This window comes from Cupressus sempervirens, chromosome 1, assembly GCF_028749045.1.
Source record: "Cupressus sempervirens isolate cs-2001-9-10 chromosome 1, ASM2874904v1, whole genome shotgun sequence".
In the NCBI taxonomy this organism is placed as follows: Eukaryota; Viridiplantae; Streptophyta; class Pinopsida; order Cupressales; family Cupressaceae; genus Cupressus; species Cupressus sempervirens.
Window position 1 is genome coordinate 565,694,433 of NC_143118.1, and position 22,188 is coordinate 565,716,620.

At 37.6% G+C, this 22,188-nt stretch overlaps 1 protein-coding gene across 2 annotated transcripts in view; it reads right to left on the reverse strand.

Annotated features, from left to right (window-relative positions):
• The window catches only part of LOC149578686 (NADH dehydrogenase ubiquinone complex I, assembly factor-like protein (DUF185)), a 240,448-nt gene that overhangs the window by 127,398 nt on the left and 90,862 nt on the right, over window positions 1-22,188 (reverse strand). For both annotated transcript variants that reach the window (XM_089831076.1, XM_089831071.1), the window contains exon 8: window positions 4,302-4,342. In XM_089831076.1, the coding sequence (XP_089687202.1) occupies window positions 4,302-4,342 (41 nt within the window). The remainder of the gene's footprint in view (window positions 1-4,301; window positions 4,343-22,188) is intronic.

The window sequence follows — 22,188 nt, forward strand, 5'->3', positions numbered from 1 at the left end:
AATTTCATCCACTCAGTGCAAATCCTACCAATAGCATTGAAACCAAACATCCTATAAATACACCTAAAGAACCCTTCCTTCACCTTATCATCCTAAGTCGGTGTTACTTTAACAATCTTGGGCATGTACCACTTCAAATTCAATGCATAAGAAACTATGTGCAAGGGAGTGCTTAGGTTGTCCCATCTGAATAATAATAGGCCAAATGCGGTCATTGTAGATTACTAAAGCGGACTACTCTCGCACAACTACCCTCATCTAGCCAAGCATAGAATCAATGCACTCATACATCTCTCCAATGTTAGGCGCATCCCAATCCCCATATCTAATGACATGAAAAACTAGAGTGATGATAGAGACTATGTATTTTACATCACTCTTCACTATCTCCTTCACCCTCCCCTAATTTGTCCTAGCCCCATCCCACCGATTCCACTCCATCATAACCATGAGTTGAAGTGGCTCTTGCGACTCAAGCATTCTCTCCAAAAGAATGAAATAGGATGAATATCTGGTTTCAACCAGTTTCAAGAACTCCTTTGTGAAGCTCCTAAAGAGTGCATGTGAAGTATGGTCGTTGCATATATACATCTCTCACATCTTTTACCACTCATTTAATCCACTCAAACTTCCCCATGTCCTTGAGTGCATTGTTCATAGCATGCACAGAACATGGAGCCCAACAAAAATGTCTATATATTACATCAATAAGCTTTCATGCATCTTTGTGCACATGTGCTACATCTGTCACTACTTGGACCACATTTTGTGGCCCAATCTCCTACATAGTTGTTTAAAGGATGTTAAATTGAAAATCAGCATCCTTTTGATGCCTCAAACAATGAAGTGCCCCAAGAAAGAATGGGCCCTTTGAGCATGTAACTATGATTTGATGAGTGGACGGTACCTAATGTCTATTCACTAATTCATAACTATGTTGCATCTAGGCTCCTCTCAACATGCCCTCATCATCTCCATCAACAAATTGATCTTAGCATAGTTGTTATCCAAGAGCCTGGTACTCAATTTGTGCTTACCTGGTGGCATAAATGATGCCCCCCTTCCCCTTCACCACCATCAATATCATCTCCTTATAATAAGGAGATCAAGCTACATAAAATGGGATGCCATTCGCAAAAAAGAACTTGCCAATGGAATCATCTATCTGATCTCTGGGGTGCACATTAAAAAATCAGCTATGGGGTTACTTTGAGTTTGCACCTTGTGTTTCTCCATGCCCTATTCTGATTCAGCCAATAAGTGGATGAAGGTCCCGATGCTGACCTTGAAAATGTTCTTACTCTCTCATGTGATATAAGAGTAGATATATGTGATTGCCCCCACATTTGTTGCCATTGAATCTACTGAATAGTCTGAATCTGTTGCCTACTAGACAAGGTAGTAGGCATTACGATTCCCAAGTCATTTGGAAGACCCCAAAGCTTGTTGAATTCAGTTTTCTGATGCTGACTTTCAGCCTACTTCAAAAATTCACATGCTCCCACAACTTTTCCTAGCCAAAAGCAAAAGTGCGCATTAACTTCAGTGATGCTCCCAAACCATTATGTACCACGAATGTTTTATTTTCATTCCTTGTGTCACCACTTGATAGCATTGGGGTTGTTATTCTTGTTCCAAACTATCTGAGAGGAGATATGGGATCATAAGGTCCCCTATCCCACTTTGCCAAAAGCATGGAAGGGCAATTAGTAGCAAGTGGTGCACTACCTATGGAGCTAATTTGCCCTTCCGGATTTCACCCATGCTCGCCCCCCTCAGTTGATCATCATCACGCTTAGGTTCATATTCTAATTCACTTGCACTATGAGAATGACTTTTCATCTCATCCTCTCTCATTTCTTACTATGGGAGCTGATTTTGACAATGCATTTCACAAAATGAAAAAGAAAACAATAAACTCATAGTTTCAGCTTATAACCTACTTAAAAAAAAAAAAAATTAACAACTTTATTTTTTTTAAATTGAAATTTTAGCTTGCAAAACAAATCTAGACTAATTTACAAAATGAAACAACCAGAAATAAAAAAACATGGATTTGAAAATTAGAATATAAACTAAAAATCAGTTTAAAACCCTACCTTTTTCTTGAAAAATAAATCTTTTAACAAGGTGAAGAATTTTCCCCCTCCTCTTCTTCTTGCTCCTTACCACTCCTCCTCCACTTCCAATCACACTTTCCACTCTTCCTCACTCTTTTCTTGTCTCCACTCTTCTTCTTCTTGTAGCAATCAATTTGAAATCAAAAGTGAATACAAGTAAAGCTTGGAATGGAAGACCATAGATGGGCCCCATATACCCTTCTGTTTCAAATAGAACCAAAGAAACAAATAAAAATTGTGTTTTGTTTAAAACATACTTTTTATTTTGTTGTATTAGGAGATATATGAGCATCCCTAGGACACTCAAGGGAAACGTAGGCGTCCCCCTCAACATTCCAAGAAAGTTGGGATGTCCCCGTGTTCACGGCAATGAGAGCAAAAAATGGTGGCTCCACTAGGGACATCAGAACATTGTCCCTACGTCCAAGGTGCATCTTTGTTTCAAGAATGCTCGTGATTTAGGAGAAGGATGCGTCCCCAAAGTACTTGTGATTGTTGTTCTTAATGAATGGTTTGGTGGCTTTCATTATATAATAGTTGCACATGACTATATCACCACTAACTTTAATTTTAACTCTTCTCATATCTTCTTGTATGTCTGTTGTTACATCAAAATGATACTTCTCCCCTTCATCCTTGTCAAATCAACGTGTTCTTCCTTCTATATCTTCATGTGGAGAAGATCACACCTCTCTACCCAACCGGTACCTTGCAAAAGTCAAACTCCTCAATAAACTACAATTTAATCAATTCTAATGGACCTTACAAGGAATTGCTATAACCCTATCTTGTTAGTTGGCTATCTTAGAAAGAATTATTTCCTAATAATTTCTTTGATTAAATCACAGTTAGATAATTGCTTTCCCATTAACTTGAGTTTGTTGAATTTACTTAATTCGTTTCACTACTTAGCTTATTCTACTCCACTGTGGCTTATTCTACCACGTTGGCCCCACAAACTTTAGAATTTCAACTATTAAAGCATGTGTTCTGTCGTAAAGGGCAAGGGCATCACACAAACTCTCCTCCAAAGACAGGCACCAATGCCCATGATGCTTCTACTTAATTACACAATCCTTTATGCTATGGATCTGAAAGGGCTCCAGCAAAATTCAGTTCTGAACTCAAACCTCTACCAAGGTGAGGCACTAATGCCCATGACACTCCTTTCATTTTCTTTATAGTTTTCACTTTTCCTTTTTATCTCTCTTTTTGGTTTACTTTCTTGCGTTTTCCAGCCCAGCAGCATTTCACACCTTTGAATTAGAACCCGTGACTACACTACACGTCTACAAGAATGCATTAGAGATACACACAAAACAGATGTAGTTTGAGTACAAACTGATTCTTACCCCAGCACGTGTTTTATCCTCCATCTAAGCTATCAGGTGTCATGGGTTTCCAATAGTCAAAAACATGAAATAATCCATCTCATTTCATCTAATTGATTGCATTATCAAGTGACATGATCATACAATTCATTGACTATGATTAAATTTTTCATTGGAATTTAATTTATGATGTGTTGATTCACTGCAAATAATAGTAAACTTAAATGTGAGGAGGTACAGCATGCTAAAATGCTTTTTAAAATTGCTCATGATACCATACATTTCTCTATGGTGGTTTGAACTTTATATACAAGGAATCAAAACAGTCTAATACCCTCAAATAAATAGCTCTTTTTAAAATGGTTATATCAGTATGTGGTTGTGTGTTATGCAGCTTTCTTCTAGTATCAGGAAAGCTCAAATTAATATCAAGCTATGATTTTCAAAGGCAGTAACTTGGACAGCTCCCTTGGGATGCATATTTGGGTATGGAAAGCATTTGATAGGGAACTTTTCTGCCATTGCAGATGTTAGTAACTCAGTAGGATGTGCAGCACATATTTTCAAATTGAGAATAGGCAGAAAGTGAGACCATAGGTACCATTATATTTCATTTCATCCAGACATGGATATTTTGGATAGTGATATTAAAAGCACGCCACATACTAAAGGACCATGATAACAAATTAATTTCTTTTTATTGATTTTGATTATTTAGTCTTGGAATCTCCTCCCTATATTTCCAGAAACCAAACACTACAAGTGTCAAAGAAACATCTATTAGCAAGTCATAGGTTCATAGGGCCCACCACAATAAATGCATATATGTAAAACTGAGGGAGAGACACACCTCAAGCATTATAACCCAGCACGGTTGTTCATTTATGTTACCTGCATCATGAAGCACAAAACAATAATTATGAACAATTATGCCACTTCAATCACAACAAAGTTTCTTTCTACAGCATTTTTATGGCAACCATGTTACTAGATCATCATATTCGCTAAATGTCAAAATGTGTGTTTGTACTTAAGGCAGGGGTGCGGGAGGGGGCTGTGGAGCTGACTTGTAGCATGTTTAAGAAAAAATCACAGGATCAAATTTGTTGTACACCTACAAAACTGTGCTTACTGATGTCCATTTTGAAAATATTATCAATCATCTTGTTAATCTGAAATTATAAGTTCTTGAGCATTATGGTTATCACTTAACTGTTTTCATATGTCATAAGTGAAATCCATCATTCTATTAATGTATTGATTTCCTTCACGGAAACGATGAATAAATATCAACTCTAGTAGTCATGGTCTATATCAAAAAGAAGTCAAAGCAATGAAATTGAATAACTATAACATCAACTCACAAGATAAATCCTATTGTGTCCATTGTTGGAGTTAGAGAAAATGAAACTAAGTACCAAAAGTGGTTACAAACTAGAAGTACATGAGGTGATTGCCCTTGCTAACAGCCCATGTGACCCTAGGAATTTACTTTAGGTATTAGTGCCCAAGTGCTAAAATTCACAAAGTAGCTAATTATCAACAGCAAGTCAAAAGGTTCAAATTTGAATTCGAGTTCAACAACAATAAAATTCAGATGAAGTTCGACAAGGGTAAATAATTTGAATATAATTCGACATTAAATTCGCCTTAATATAATTTGTTTGGAAAAATATGACTATCGAACCAAAATATTATCAAAATAGTTTAACATTGTTCAATATAAGTAATATAATGATGTTTGTTTCAAGATGCCAAGTTCTATTTTAATAAAAATAAAATAGAAAAATTAATATATTTGTATTTTTAACTTTAAAAATAGAATAAAACACTAAGCTTTAATACTCCATTTTATTCGGAGAACAAATTTCTTTATTCCTACCATTAATATTTTGCAAATAAAATAAAAATAAAGCAATCACAATTTTAATCCTCAAAACATTAAAACTACTATATAATTCTTTTATTTTCAACTCCAAAAAAAAAATACAAATATTGAATTGCTTTCCACTAAATATTTTAAACTTTGAAAACAAAATAGAAATATTAATTAAACCTATTTTTGGAGCATAATATAAAAATCTCTTATTTTTTATTTTACGATAACAATCAAAATCAAAATACTAAATCTTCATTTTAATTAAAAATAGATTAACAAATAAATTTAATATATTCAATATTAATTATTTATCCATCTAGAATCGAGCTAATATTTTTAGCTCAAGTAGATTTATAACCCAATTCGATTAGTATAGTTTATTGACCTGGAGCCACTACTTATCCATCAAAAATATTAATTAATTAAAAGATTATAAAATATTGTGTGAAATTTGATAAAATATAAAACAGTTGATGAAATCTAAACTTCAACTAATGTGGCATGGGGAAAATCACAATAACGGAGTTGCTATGAAATATCGGCAATACACGGTTGTGGAATAGTTGTGAATGAAAGATCCCTAATGGATCTCTGCTGCAAATCTGCTGTAGATTTTTTTTTTTTTTTTTTTTCCTGTTTATTAATGTTTTTTTGTAGAATCAGATGGAAATGCAGAAGAGTTTGTTTGTTTTTGTGTTTTTGATGATTATTCCACATAGAAATGAGAAGTAGCAAATGGCAAGAAAAGAGTCTGAAAATAAATAACAATATGCAGTGAAGTCAGAGTTGATACAAATTGTACCAGGCAGATCTCTGAATTATAGAGCCAAATAAAAGATCCAGTACATTTCCTATAACAATGACACCACAACTGGCTAATGAAAACGGTTGATAAGATGCAAGAATCTACTGCTGAATATGTATCCAAGTGCTGCAAATGACAGAGTACGGCTGCAAGAAATGGCAGTGTACGGCTGCTAGAATTCACCTCCCATACGCCAAAGAACATGCCCAACAAAACAAACTGTAGGCCCAAGCTGAAGTGGCATCTACCTTCCTCCTGAATACTGTTGAAACTACTGACAAACCAATACCCAATGCTGCTGAGGGTTACATCCCAGCCAACAATTACCCTAGGGTTTGCGTCCCAGAATGCAAATCGCTCAAGCAGAGCAAATCTGAAAAGAAGTGTTTGAAAAATATGCATAATGATGAGAAATGGCGCCCATCTCCTTATAACCCCTTGCAAAGCAATTCGAACCCTAAAGTGACCCCCAATTGGCGTTGGCTATAAAAATGAATTAAATCTTATTTTAAAGTGACCATGTCACTAGAAAATGACCTTTTCCACCATTGTAATAAATCCGCTCACCGAATTGCCCTGAGACCAAAGAGGAAGATTTAGAGAATTTCAAGACCTTTCCAACGAGCTATCATAACATGAGATACGCATCCAGATGAGGCCAAAATTCCCTTATTACTCCAAAATGGCTATTAACTTAGCCTTATTTAAATATTAAACGCTAACTTAGGAAATATTAAAAATATAACCCAAATAGCCACAAACTGCCCAACTGACATCACAAACCATAAAATCATCCTGTCACCTGTCTGTGACTGAAGTCGGAAATCAAGGATCCACTGGCAGTCTCATCCCTAAAATCTAGGGATGCTCCTAAAATTTAGGAAACAAGCCCTATCCCTCTGAAACTGAACCCAAAGGGTCATCTCATGGAAACCCAGCCCTGGGCATGATCATACCTCCTAAAAAGTAGGAATGAACCCCATAAATGTAGGAACTGCCTCCTAAAAACAAGGAACGTCACCCAACTGATCAATACCCACCAGAAAACCAAGTCCCCAACACTGAATAACCATACTGGGTCTCTATCCAACCCTGTCAGCCTACAAGACCCCATAATAAGCTGACTCACATGTCTCTGTTAGACTGAGCTAGAGTGGGGACATGACAGTCCTCCCTTCTCGGAGATGCTTGCCCACAAGCAACTGTAATGCAGGATGCTGTAAAATGCTCTCACCCTCCCAGGTGGCATCCTCTATGGGAAGATCTCTGCATCGAACCAAATACTCTCGAATCACCCGGCTTCTCAGCCGTCGTTCCCTCACCTCAAGAATCTCATCAAGGACCAAAATCAATTTACCTTCCTCATCCATAGGAGGTAATTCGGGTGAAACTATAATATTCTGTCCAAGGGCCTTTTTCAAGCAAGATACATGAAATACATTATGAACTTTGCTGCCATGTGGTAACTCAACCTCATATGCAACCTCTCCCACTCGCCTGAGTATCCTGTATGGACCATAAAAACGTGGTTTGAGCTTCTCAGCTCCCCCCCTTTTTAGGGTGCTCTGCCGATATGGTTGTAAACGCAGAAAGACCATATCATCCACCTCAAATGCCCTCTCAATCCTGTGCCTGTCAGCGTACATCTTTTGCTGATTTTGGGCCTGCTGCAAATTCTCCCTAAGAGATCTCATGACATCCTGGTTCTCTTGTAACCAATCCTGAGCCAAGGGAACTCTACTGTCACCAAATGCCAAATCAGTGAAAGATAATGCCTTATATCCATAGACAGCTTTGAAAGGCGTCATGCCAATGGACATATGATGCGTAGTATTATAACAATACTCGCCCAAATGCAGCCAAAGCACCCATGCTTTTTGCTGCCCTGACACATAGTTACGCAAATATCCCTCAACCCATTTGTTAACTATTTTTGTCTGCCCATCCGTTTGAGGGTGGTAACTAGTACTAGGTGTTAACAAAGTACCAGCTAGTGTAAAAAGTTCCTGCCAGAAAGAACTCATGAATCTGTTGTCCCTATCACTCACAATGTCTTGGGAAGACCATGAAGTCTAAAAAACACCTCCCCGAAGAACAACTCAGCCACCTACGATGCTGTAAAATCTAATGCAAATGGAAAGAAGTGGGCATACTTCGTTAGCCTATCCACAACAACATAGATGCAATCTTTCCCCTGAACCCGAGGAAGACCTGTAATGAAATCCATGGAGATCCCTGTCCACTTTTGTTCCAGTATAGGCAAGGGCTGCAATAATCCCGCTGGGTAGGTGTGCTCCGACTTGTTCTGCTGACAAGTCATACACTCACGGACATGGCGTAAAACATCATCTTTGAGACCCTTCCAAGAGAATCTCTCACGTACCACCCTATAAGTCTTACCATAACCTGGGTGTCCGGCTGTAGGAATATCATGGAGAGCATGCAAAATTTGTTCTTTCAACTGAGAACCCGGAACAAGGTAAACCCTATCTTTATAGTAGATAATATCATCTACCACACTGTATCTGTCATCCACTATCAATCCCTCCATAATCTCACAAGCATGCTGATCTTTGGAGTATTCAACTAAAAGTTGAGCCTTCCAATCTGTTGAAATCTCGCTCAATGAACATAGGGCAGCCAATGAAGGTTTCCTAGAGAGTGCATCAGCCACAGTATTATTCTTCCCCTTTATGAATTCGATATCAAAGTCATAACCCTGAATTTTGCTAACCCATTTTTGTTGTCGATCATTGAGCTCTGTTTGATTTAGGAAATACTTCAGATTGTTATGGTCTATTCTCACCACAAATTTACTGCCAACAAGATACTGTCTAAACTTTCCTTATCATAGGTAGAGTACAACTTTTCATTGTTTTGCAACTTCCTGCTCTCATAGGCAATGGGGTGTCTATTCTGCATCAACACCGCTCCTATACCCAAGCCCGACGCATCATACTCTAGGACAAATGGCTGCGAGAAATCAGGTAGTGCCAAAACGGGGCAAGTACTCATAACCTCCTTGAGTCTATCAAAGACCCCCTGTGCTTGTTTTGTCCATCTGAACGATCCTTTCTTTGTGAGATCTGTCAAAGGTGCTGCCAGCTGTGAGAAACCCTTCACAAATCTTCTATAATAAGCACACAATCAAAGGAACCCTCGTAACTCAGTAATGTTCCGAGGGACAGGCCAATTCTGAATCGTCTGAATCTTCTCTTCATGCACCTTCACCCCCTCAGCACTGATCACATGACCCAAATATAACACCTCCCCCAATCCAAACTCACATTTGGAAAGCTTAGCAAATAGAGACTGACTCTCCATTATACTAAGTACCTCCCTGGGTCCACCATCTGACGCTGCCCTCAAAATCACCTTCTGCCCGCCAGAAAGAAACTCTTACTGCATACGGTGTGATCAATAATGTAACGCCCAATACCCTGTAACCACTGCATGCCCAAAACCACATCATAATCTTCTATGGGAAGCACATAGAAGTCATCAGTCAAAGTATAATCTCCCATCTGAATACTAAGCTGTGGAATCTGCTTGGTACAACCCAAAATGGCACCATCAGCCACCTTCACTCCAAAACCACCAAACTCCTCGTACTGTAAGCCACGCCTCTCAACTAATTTTTGATCAATAAAGTTATGCATAGCACCTGTGTCTACCAAACTGGTGATCTGCTTACCCTTAAGTGTACCTTTCAACCGGAAGGCATGAAACTTAGGATAACTGGAGAGGGTAGCCATAGCTACTTTAGCTGATGCCACAGGCTCAGCGGTGTCTAACTCCAACTGTGTCGGAAAATGCTCAACATCCTCTGTATTATCCTCAATATCAGTATCAGGAACCTCCTCATCTCCTAACTCAGAAGTCACCTCAATCAAATGAACCTTTCCTTTACCCATGCAACGGTGTCCTGGTTCCCATGGTTCTTTGCAAGAAAAACACAACTTTTTCGTCCTCAATTCATTCCTCGTCTCCTGATTCATCCAAGGAGTTTTAGATGAGGTCGCTCCTTTGTTCTGTTTCGTATTGGCCTTTTGTGCAGGCCGTGAATCTCTAAATGGTTTCTTATCTGCCTGATAAGAAGTGGGAACAGTATCCAATCTCAATGTCACATCAATAGCCTCCTTAAGAGTAGCTGGTTGGAAAGCACGTACCAATCCTTTTAGTCTATCCTGCAAACCCTCAATGAACAACATCACACTACGTTTCTGGGGCATATCCGGTACCATAACTGCAATATGCTGGAACTCATTAATATAGGCTTCTGCATGACCAGTTTGTTTAAGGTGAGCCAACTCCCTGTAATAAAGTTCTGTATCCTTACAGTCAAATCGTGCAATGAGTCGCTCGTTGAACTCAGCATAGGAGTGAACTAAGGCGTGATCCTGGGTGACCAATCCATGGTGCCACCAATCATAGGCAATCCCCTCTAAATGCAACACAGCAAACTGAATAGCCTCACGCTTAGGCATGGGCCTCAATGAAAGGTATATGTCCAGCTTGTGGACCCAAGCTCGTGCACTAGTGTCTCCTGAGCCATTATATGGGGCCAATGTAATCTTTCCAGTAGCTCTATTGAGGTCATAATTCTGCTGCTGTTGTGGTAGTCTATTACCACAATCTCCCCTGAACCTGGTTGTATCTCTACGCTGTGCACAATACTGGGGAAGAGGGAAGACGTCCCTAACCTCAGGAGGTAGAGCTCTCCACTCAGCTGTGGCCATCAAAACTGACTCCTGAAACCCCACTTCTAGTGGTTCCACCTGCGCTGGTCGTTCACCTGGTATGAATTGGGGAAGCAATGGCCTATTCGTAGTAGGTGTACGATGGCGATGCCTCCTACTGGAATGAAGGGAGCTCCCAACGGAAGAATGGGACTGATGGCTGCGCTGACTACCAGCCACTGAAACTGATCTACTTTGCTTGCCTCTGTGTCCACCCATCTCCAAACGCTCCAAGGTATCCTGTAACCTGTCTAGAGCCTGAGCGATCCTGGGCTGAGTAATGAATAGGGTCCGCACCATCTCTCTTTCTTCTGCCTCTGTAGGCATGTCGTCGCCAGCAACACCCTGTGCCTCACCCATAGCTGGTATCTATGCGTCTCTGGCGGCCTCTGCTTGCCACTGGTTCCTCCTGCGCTCGTAGAATCTGTGCATTTCTCCACCAAGATGCATAGATTTGTATTCAATCCACCAACTAGTGACTACCCAGATGCTGAAATGATTTATCAAAAACTTTTATCCAATACCCAGATGCCAAAATCTGTTGTGACAATTTCTCACAAACCCTACAGGCTGGCAGGATGTAAGCTCTGATACCACTGAAAGATCCCTGATGGATCTCTGCTGCAAATCTACTATAGATTTATTTTATTTTTTTGTTTTTTTTCTGTTTATTAATGTTTTTTTGTAGAACTAGACAGAAATGTAGAAGAGTTTGTTTGTTTTTGTGTTTTTGATGATTATTCCACATAGAAATGAGAAGTAGCAAATGGCAAGAAAAGAGTCTGAAAATAAATAACAATATGCAGTAAAGTCAGAGTTGATACAAATCGTACCAGGCAGATTTCTAAATTATAGAGCCAAATAAAAGATCTAGTACATTTCCTCTAACAATGACGCCACAACTGGCTGATGAAAACGGTTGATAAGATGCAAGAATCTGCTGCTGAGTAACCGATTTTTCTATGTATCCAAGTGCTGCAAATGACAGAGTATGGCTGCAAGTACAGCTGCAAGAAATGGCAGTGTACGGCTGCAAGAATTCACCTCCCATACGCCAAAGAACATGCCCAACAAAACAAACTATAGGCCCAAGCTGAAGTGGCATCTACCTTCCTCCTGAATACTGTTGAAACTATTGACAAACCAATACCCAATGCTGTTGAGGGTTACGTCCCAGCCAGCAATTACCCTAGGGTTTGTGTCCCAGAATGCAAATCGCTCAAGCAGAGCAAATCTGAAAAGAAGTGTTTGAAAAATATGCATAATGATGAGAAATGGTGCCCATCTCCTTATAACCCCTTGCAAAGCAATTCGAACCCTAAAGTGACCCCCAATTGGCGTTGGCTATAAAAATGAATTAAATCTTATTTTAAAGTGACCATGTCACTAGAAAATGACCTTTTCCACCATAGTAATAAATCCGCTCACCGAATTGCCCTGAGACCAAAGAGGAAGATTTAGAGAATTTCAAGACCTTTCCAACGAGCTATCATAACATGGGATACGCATCCAGATGAGGCCAAAATTCCCTTATTACTCCAAAATGGCTATTAACTTAGCCTTATTTAAATATTAAACGCTAACTTAGGAAATATTAAAAATATAACCCAAATAGCCACAAACTGCCCAACTGACATCACAAACCATAAAATCATCCTGTCCCCTGTCTGTGATTGAAGTCGGAAATCAAGGATCCACTGGCAGTCTCATCCCTAAAATCTAGGGATGCTCCTAAAATTTAGGAAACAAGCCCTATCCCTCTGAAACTGAACCCAAAAGGTCATCTCATGGAAACCCAGCCCTGGGCATGATCATACCTCCTAAAAAGTAGGAATGAACCCCATAAATGTAGGAACTGCCTCCTAAAAACAAGGAACGTCACCCAACTGATCAATACCCACCAGAAAACCGAGTCCCCAACACTGAATAACCATACTGGGTCTCTATCCAACCCTGTCAACCTACAAGACCCCATAATAAGCTGACTCACATGTCTTTGTTAGACTGAGCTAGAGTGGGGACATGACAGTGAATGCCGAGAAGTTTGGATGCTGACATTTACAATGAAATGACAATGTTAAATAAAAATTTGTTCCTTCAAAGCTCTCGACCTTCTTTATTCATTGTGCCTCAGCCACCAACGACAAGAAAATGCTATTGAAAAACCCTTAAAAAGCACATTATAAAGATATTTTTCGTTTAAACTTAAGTTGCCCTATTTCCATATGAATTTTCCACCAAATTTCAACAAATTTCATGAGTTTTCGATTAGTTCACCGAATTCTGAACTTGAAGGCGAAAATTTGGCGAACCTTGTGACACAAATAAAAAGGATTTTTTTTTTCTTGTTTGGACCAAACGTTTAGTGCCAAAAAACCTTCAAATGCCCACGTCCACTCAGTGAAACATTTGCATAAGTTTAGAAAAGTTGTATTCCTTGACAATAGATGATGAGACTTTATTTCTGAGCATTTGACTATTCTCAATATCATTGTGACTTGGAATCTATTAATATAATGATGGATGAAATGGAAAGATGATCTCCTCTTCAAATTTTAATAAGTTGTGTGTACATAAGGAAGTAAGTGTTCTTCAAGCAAGCTTATACCTCAAAGGTAGCTGGACATGATGGAGTCAAAAAGATCATTTGGAACTTTCACTAGTATGTATTTTGGCCATATGTGCAAGACAAAACCTCAAACTTTGTTAGGAATTACATGTTGTGTATTGTAACTAAACCAAGCAACTGAAAATTAGGATTATATCAACCATAACCAATGTCATCCCATCTGTTCCAAGGCATTTCTGTGGACTTTGTACTGAACATTTCTGTCTAGGAAAATAGTGAGCAATAAGGACAATAGGTTCCTTAGTGCTCCATCCCTTGTGACAATTTTATTTCATAACTGCAATAACTATTTAGTGTGAAGTGTGACAATAACGGTTTATTGGTTTCAGTTAATTTCGGTCAAGTAGATTTGCAAATGAGAATAGATATGTATGTCTCTTCTATTGATGAAAGTAATACTAGAAGAAGGGTTTACATATAATTCTTAGCTGGAATATTTGGAAATGAATTGCATGGAAACTCTCTAAGGGCCTGTTTGGTTGCAGCCATAGGAATGGAAAATAGGAATGCATATTGGGAATAGGAATGGCTATTCCAATAACAACTATTTTTTGGAATAGGTAGAAGCTCATTTTAGAGGCAAAATGGGAATATGTATTCCTATTCCCTATTCCAATTGATGAACCAAAAGGAAAATAGAAAACGTATTCCAAATTTTCTATTCCTATTCTAGCAAACAAACGGGCCCTAAAACTGATGCATATTCCTATTGAATTTTGATAACATGATATTATTACAATTATGTAGATATCTAATCCCTCCATAACAGTGGATGCAGGAGGGAAACCATCCCATGAGTGGGGAAAGAGTATCACCAACATGGGCACATGGACAGACAGTGAAAGTCAAGAATGTCATCTGAGCTAGAACCTCTACCGCTGTCGGTTACTTAAGTTGGGGGTGTGGTATGTTGATTAATAGTTGGTCTAGCTAGTAATCTAGGTGTAGAGGCGCCTCATCAATTTTTATAAAAAAAACCTGGTAACCATTAATTAAATTATTAATTGATCCTAGATTTTTGTTTGTACTGCATTTAGTCTCATCTAGGATATTTCTCTATTTTTTGATTTATCATATATTATGAATTATTTTCGCAAGTAATTTCTATATGTAAATGTATACATTTTATCTATGAGTGCACATATGTGAGAAAACACACACACAAAAATATATATATCATACATATGAGAAAATTATTTCCAACCATTATGTACAATCCAATGCATGGCATCTTTGCATGTCCCTCCTGCCACCAGAGCAAGGAGTTACTCCTTGAGGCTCAAGCTATGAAGCTTAGGGACAAGCAAGAGAGGATTCACTCCTACAAATCATAGTGGAGCAACATAGCTTTTAGAAAAAGCTTTTTTGGGTGAATGCAAGGGATTTGACTCTGTACATCACCTTGGTTTGTCTATTTTGACATATGTGAGAAAACACACACACACAAAAAAATATATATCATACATATGAGAAAATTATTTCCAACCATTATGTACAATCCAATGCATGGCATCTTTGCATGTCCCTCCTACCACCATGGCAAGGAGTTACTCTTTGAGGCTCAAGCTATGAAGCTTTGGGACAAGCAAGAGAGGATTCATTTCTGCAAATCATAGTGGAGCAACATAGCTTTTAGAAAAAGCCTTTTTGGGTGAATGCAAGGGATTTGGCTCTGTACATCACCTTGGTTTGTCTATTTTGCGGTATGGTTCCTTCTTGAATCTTTGACTCTGTCGAGTACAGCTCAGTGTTAGCTTTTTCGACCTGTGATTTCAATCATTCTCTTGAGTTTGACCATGTGATTTTTGGTAGGCATGTGGTCTCCCTTTGTTATTTCTAAATTTGAGTGATCAAGCTCGTAATTTAGCAGAAGAGATTAATAGAATTTTCTTAATAGAAGGAGCTCAAAGATACCAGTGGTTTTCTAAAGGCAAAGTTTCTTGATTTTCTGTTACAGCTAGTTGTCTCATTTTCCTCAAGTTACAAAACCAAATTTGAACCATGAAGCCAAATAAGGAGTTAATTTCTTGGTGGGAATGCATTGGCTAATCATGTACAAGAGGAAAGAACAAAACTCCTCCCAATTTATATCTATTGATATAACAAAACTTTTATTAATTATTGGCTAGTAGCACAGGATTTATGTGAGCCATTCTACTATGTAGTTGGTTGGCTGCAAACACTATTTTTGTATGCATTTGTTATATGATTTCATATATATAAGTAGCATGATGAAGGCTATGGGAGAGAAGTCATTCGTGTGAAGCAGATTGTATACAGATTATTGAACACGGAATTTTGTCAATCATTTTCTGAATAATAAAGATAGTGCTGCTATTGATTACAATAACGTAGACAGGTTTTGTTTGATCCGCTGTGCAAACTTGGAGCAAGGGCCCACCCCTTGGGAAGCAGAGATGCATGAATGTGAACATAATGCTGCCGAGATGCATAACCATACATGATAGAATGCTCGGTTCAGTACTTGAAAACATTGTAGCATGTATGAATATATATCAGTGACATGAAGACTATGGTATAATGGTATGAATATGTTCATGTGTGGTGTGGATCATGTATGTATACATGTGTATGCATGTAGGTATGCAGATGTATGTATGTATTAATGCATGTGAATGTACGTATCTATAGGTATGTGATGGCACGTCATGAATGAATGCATTTATAGAAACATGAGTAGATTGCATGGCGTAATGATGACTAACTACTATGTGAAATGCAGAAATATATACAAGACAAGGTATGTGTATTTCCGTTGCCCTTATTTACATTTTGTTTATTGATCAAAATAATGGGATATCACGGAAGGGATTCAAAGGGAATAATTCATTTTTCAAGAGGGACAAGAAAGGACAAAATGACTGCAGCAAGGAGTGTAATGAGAACCCTAAGAAGAAGAGACCAGCAGGAGGATGTTTCATTTGTGGTGGAGATTACTATGCAAACCAGTATCCTATGAAGATGTCTATAAACCAGACCAAAAGGAATCCTCTACCTACCCAACAAATAACCTTTCAAACAAAGAATTCACGATGCAATAGATAGGCAAGCTGACTTTAACATCACCACGATAGAGACTCCAAGTACCCTCCATGGTAATCCCATTTCTATTCTTGGTGCCACTCAAGCAACAAAATGCTTTATATCACCTAAATATTGGATAAATTTCTAAGCAAGATAGAATTTTAGAAATTTCTGGTCAATTGAGTATGCCAACCAATCAAGGGCAATGGTAGACCAATGTCTATTTTAAGCTAAGATTGAGCTTCCTGAATTTCCTACCAAAGTAAACTAATATGTAGCCCCCTTAGGATCCTATGATGTAATTCTTGGGATGAATTGGTTATGCAGGCATCAAATAAAAATATATTGTTTTCCCAAACAAGTGAAATGCTAATATGAAGGGAATGAAGTCTCCATTCAAGAAGTATCTCGAGGAATTCAAGTAACACAAGGAAGGGATGTCAGATCTTTGTAGTTAAAATTGAATAAGCTAGAGAGTTGGAGGAGATTGCCTACCATGATGATAAGCTGCTTTATGGAACGTCAGCTCAAACATTGGAAGATCATGTTATGACAGAATTGTTTGCAAAGAAATACCCATACCTACAAGCTTTTCAAGATGTGTTTCTCGATTGGTTACCAGGGATACCCCCTAAGAGGGTGTTTGACTTCTCCATTGACCTCATACCTGGAACTGAATCAATTTCCAAGGCCTTTACAAGATAACCCTAAGAGGCAGGTTCATGCTAATGCCATCCTACACCCCCGGAAGTGTCGTAGTTTATTAGCGGGGCGGCAATGCCAGAGAAATATGCCTGTGCAATAGAACCCATCAAGGCGTAGCTACAGGAATTAATCTCCAAAGGATTAAACCAATCAAGTGTGTCTCCTTGGGGAACATCAATGATCTTTGTAAGGGACAGAACCCTTCACCTCTATATTGACTATAGGATGTTGAATAAAGTCACCATTAAGAATAGGAACTGGTTACCTAGAACTGAGACTTGTTCAATCAATGAGAGGGAAAACAATCTTTTCCAAGATAGATCTACGATTTGGCTATCATTAAGAGTGAAGGAGGATATCTATAAATCAGCATTAAGAACTCGTTACGGGCATTATGAAATTACAGTATTACCCTTCGGATTCACAAATGCTCCAACTGCCTTTATGAACCTTATGAACAATATATTCAAAGACTGCTTGGACAAGTTCTTTTAAGTATTTCTCGATGACATCTTAGTTATTCAAAGAACGAAAAAGAGCACCATCAACATTTGTAAATCATTCTCAACATCTAAGGGAACACAAATTATATGGAAAGCTATCCAAGTGTACTTTCTTTCAAAAGGAGGTGCGGTCTCTAGGACATTATCTTTGTATAAGGTATTGTTGTAGATCTGATTAAGATTAGAGCTATAACAGAATGGCCCTTTCCCCAAAATATTCAAGAATTTTTATGGAATTAGTGGGATATTATCGAAAATTTGTGATGAACTTCTCTCATATAGCATGTCCAATTACCTCCCTTTCAAGAAAAGGTAAAAGATATGAGTGGGCGGATAAGTGCCAAAAAGCCTTTGAGTATTTAAACAAAGAGCTAACCACTAAACCCGTAATCATAGTCTTTGACCCAACGGGGAAATTTGTCATAGTTATCAATGCCTCATGAAAAGGTCTAGGGGTCTTGATGTAGAATGGACAAGTGATTGCTTATGAGTCAAGAGAACTAAAGAACTACAAGCAAAACTATGCACATCATGATGTGGAGTTAGCAACTATTGTCCATGCCCTCCAACTTTGGAGACATTATCTATCGAGAAAACCTTTCGAACTTAGGTCTAACCACCAAGGCCTAAATTATATTATCACCCAATACAACTTGAATGTCAAATAAAGGAGATGGTCGGAGTTGATATCTGATTATGACTTTGAGATCAACTATATTAAGGGTAAGGAAAACAAGGCAGCTAATGCTTTAAGCCGCGAAAAGCATATTTCAGCAATGACAATAGTTGATACTAATTTCAAAACCAAAATTCTTCAAGAATTGGAAGGGGACAAGTATTATGAGCACATCAAAGAGCATTGCAGAGAGACCCTCATGATTTCAAATATGAAGGTTTCTAAATTGAGCAAACTGGAAAGTTGAAGTATGAAGGAAATATGTACGTACCCAAATCTTCTGAGCTAAGAAGATTAGTTCTTAAGGAAACTCCTTATGTACCCTATTCAGGGCACCCAAATGTAACTAAAATGTTAGCTAATACCAAAACCTTGTAATTTTGAAAGTGAGGAAAAGTGATATCATCATATTTGTGGCATGTTGCCTTGAATGCTAGAGAGTTAAAGATGAAAACTAACAACCAACATGCATACTACAACCACACATCATTCCGGCTAGGAAGTGCCAGATAATAAATATGGATTTTGTTCAAGGTATTGCTATATCCAAAAATAGACACAATGTAATTTTGGTCATAGTAGATAGATTAGCTAAAGTAGCTCATTTTATTCTCGGTAATCAAACCGATTGAGGTCTAATTTTAGCTAAGAGATTTGTGCAAGAGATTTTTCGGCTACACGGCATACCAAAGAAAATCATCCCATAGAAATGCGAGGATATCCTCTAAATTTTGGCAAACTCTCTTTGTTTCACTAAGAATTCAATTGAACATCAGTTCAGCATATCATCTAGAGACAAATGGACAGACAAAGTAAGTAAATCAAGTTTTAGAAGATTTACTGAGAGTTATTACATGGACCATCACACAAATGGTACAGTTATCTACCTTTAGTAGAATTTGCCTACGATAATCCCTATCAATCAGCCATTAAGATAGCACTCTATGGCAGAAAGTGTAAAACTCCTATAATTAGTTGAGATTAACTTGAAGACATAATTGTTCTTGGATGTAAGATGCTTTTAGAAATGGAAGAACAAGCACAACTAGCTAAGAGATGACTAGCCGAAGCTAATGAGAGACAAAAGAGCTATGTTGATGCAAAACACACCTCTAGACAGTTTGAGATTGGGGAGAAATTTTTTCTTCAAGTTAAACCCCACAAAAGCTTTGCTTTGAGAAGTCATCCAAGCTAGCACCCTATTATGTTGGACTCTTTGAGATCATGGAACTCACCAACCCAGTTCCTACAGAATTGCTCTACCACCATCTCTCACCCAATTACAAAATATTTTTCAGGTCTCTTATCTAAAGAAATATAAACCAGACTTTTAGCATGTTATTGACTAGAACTTCTTGCTAGTGCAGTATCTAGAAGTGGAAATGATAGAACCAATCAAGGTGCTCAAGGTACATAAGCTGCACTTACATAACTACAGGGTAAACCAATGCAAGGTCCAATGGAACCAATAGGGAGAAGATAGTGCTACTTTGGAGGATCAAGAAGAGATCCTTCAAAGATATCTTCACTTCTTTTGAATTACTAAAATGTGTAGTGAACCATGTTGGATCATATTAGTACATTGGTAAGAGCAATCATCAATTACAACGAATCACAAGGGGGGGATATGTTGCATCCCTTCCTTGTGACTGCTTGATTTTGTAATTGTAATAATTATTTCAAGTGAAGTGTGACAGTACCAATTTATTGGTTTCAATTAATCTCAGCTAAGTAGATTTGCTAATGATAATAGATATAAATCTCTTTCAATAATGGAAGTAATAGTAGGAGGAGAACGTGTGTATAATTCTTGGGTGAAATATTTGGAAATGAATTGCAATAGAAACTCTTTAGAAAATTCATGCATATTTTATATTGAATTTTGCTAACATGAGATTATTACAATTATGTGGATATCTAATCCTTCCATGAAAGTGAGTGGAGGGGGAGAAACCATCCCACAAACAAGGAAAGAGTATCACTAGCATAGGGGAGCGCAGGTAGATGGTGAAATACAGGAATGCCATCTGAGCTAGAACCTCTACCATTGTCAGTTAATTAAGTTGGGGTTGTAGTGGTTTTATGCCTATTTTGTCTAGTTCGTATTCTAGGCAGAGAGTTTCCTTGGCAATTTTAATAAACAGCAATAAACAGCCTTGGTAACCATTAATTGATTGATCCTATGTTTTTGTCTATGTCACCTATAGTCTCATCTGGGATATTTTTCTATTACTTTTCTTAATTCTTCAATAAATATATTTATATACATATAAATACACACACACACACACACACACACACACACACACACAAACAAGTGTATATATGTACATATGTATAAAACTATATATATATATACTTGAATTATCATATATTATGCATGATTCTAGCAAGTACTTCCTATATGTAAATGTACACATACAAATACATATACATATATATATATATATATATATATATATATGAGTGCACATATACATAAATATAGACAGTTTATATATGAGAAAATTATTTACAACCATTATGCATCTTTCACATGTGTGAGCTGCTCATATTGTGGTGGCAAGAGTAAACTCCCTCTTGCCATCATAGCAAGGAGTTACTTCTTGCAGCTCAAGTTATGAAGCTCGAGGACAAAAAAGTGAGAACTCACTCTTGCAGAACAAGCAAAAAAGCTTTTGGAAAATGTTTTTTATTAGTAAATGCTAGGGATTCGGCTTTGCACATCAGTTTGGTTTGTCTATTTGTGGTGTGGTTCCTGCATAAATCTTTCACTTTGTGGAGAACAGCTCACTAATATATTTTTCTACCTACAATTTGAATCACTCTCGACCATGCAATTTCTAGCATGAATGTGGTCTCCCTTTTCTATTTCTAAATTTGAACAATTGAGCTTGTCGTTTAGCAAAAGAGATTCATAGATTTTACTTGCATTACATTATGAGAATGGTTATAAGTGTTGTTGTATTGTTGAGCTCCAAGAAATTGCGATTACTCTTGGGATGATTGCATTCTATGTGTTATTCATTTTAGAACTATAACGTAAATTACATGCATGGTTTAACATCTATGTCAAGAATGTAAACGAGAACTCTAATTGTAAGTTTTATAACATCATGCAATTCCATATTATAATGCACGATGCTTCATATGTTCATTATCTCTATAAATACTGGAACGTCATCTTTGATCCATGGGACTGGTGTTTCTTGTGAGAATGCTTAATTATTAAGTCTCAAAATGGATCTACATTCTCATAGTCAACGCTAGATGAACTTTTCATACTTCAATATCCATTTCATATTTATTGCAGCTCATGTTACCCCTAGATATCAAAGGATTAGAAGTTTGTTTCTTTTAACATTGCATATGATAACTCTAATGAAATGGTGTACATGTTATGGGTGTATCCTTGTTTTCTATTGTAAATGAACCAATAGAGCCCAACTGTCTATCTGAATTCACTTATGATCTGTCCAATTTGGGACTATTGATTGGTATAACGTATAAAAACTCAATAAGAAGTCAACCAAATTTCATGACAAGGAATCCGAGCCTCTACCTTGAGGGACCAGAATCAAGTGGTCTTGAGATTAGAGTCTGTTTTGAACTAACCTCCTTTTGACAAGTTTTGGAAAACAAACCTGTCATGATTATAGATACAACCTTGCGATGGCTAGGATATATTCCTATAAATTGTGATACCTTAGAAATTTAATGCCATTAGGATACGGTTAACTTATTTATCAGGCTAAA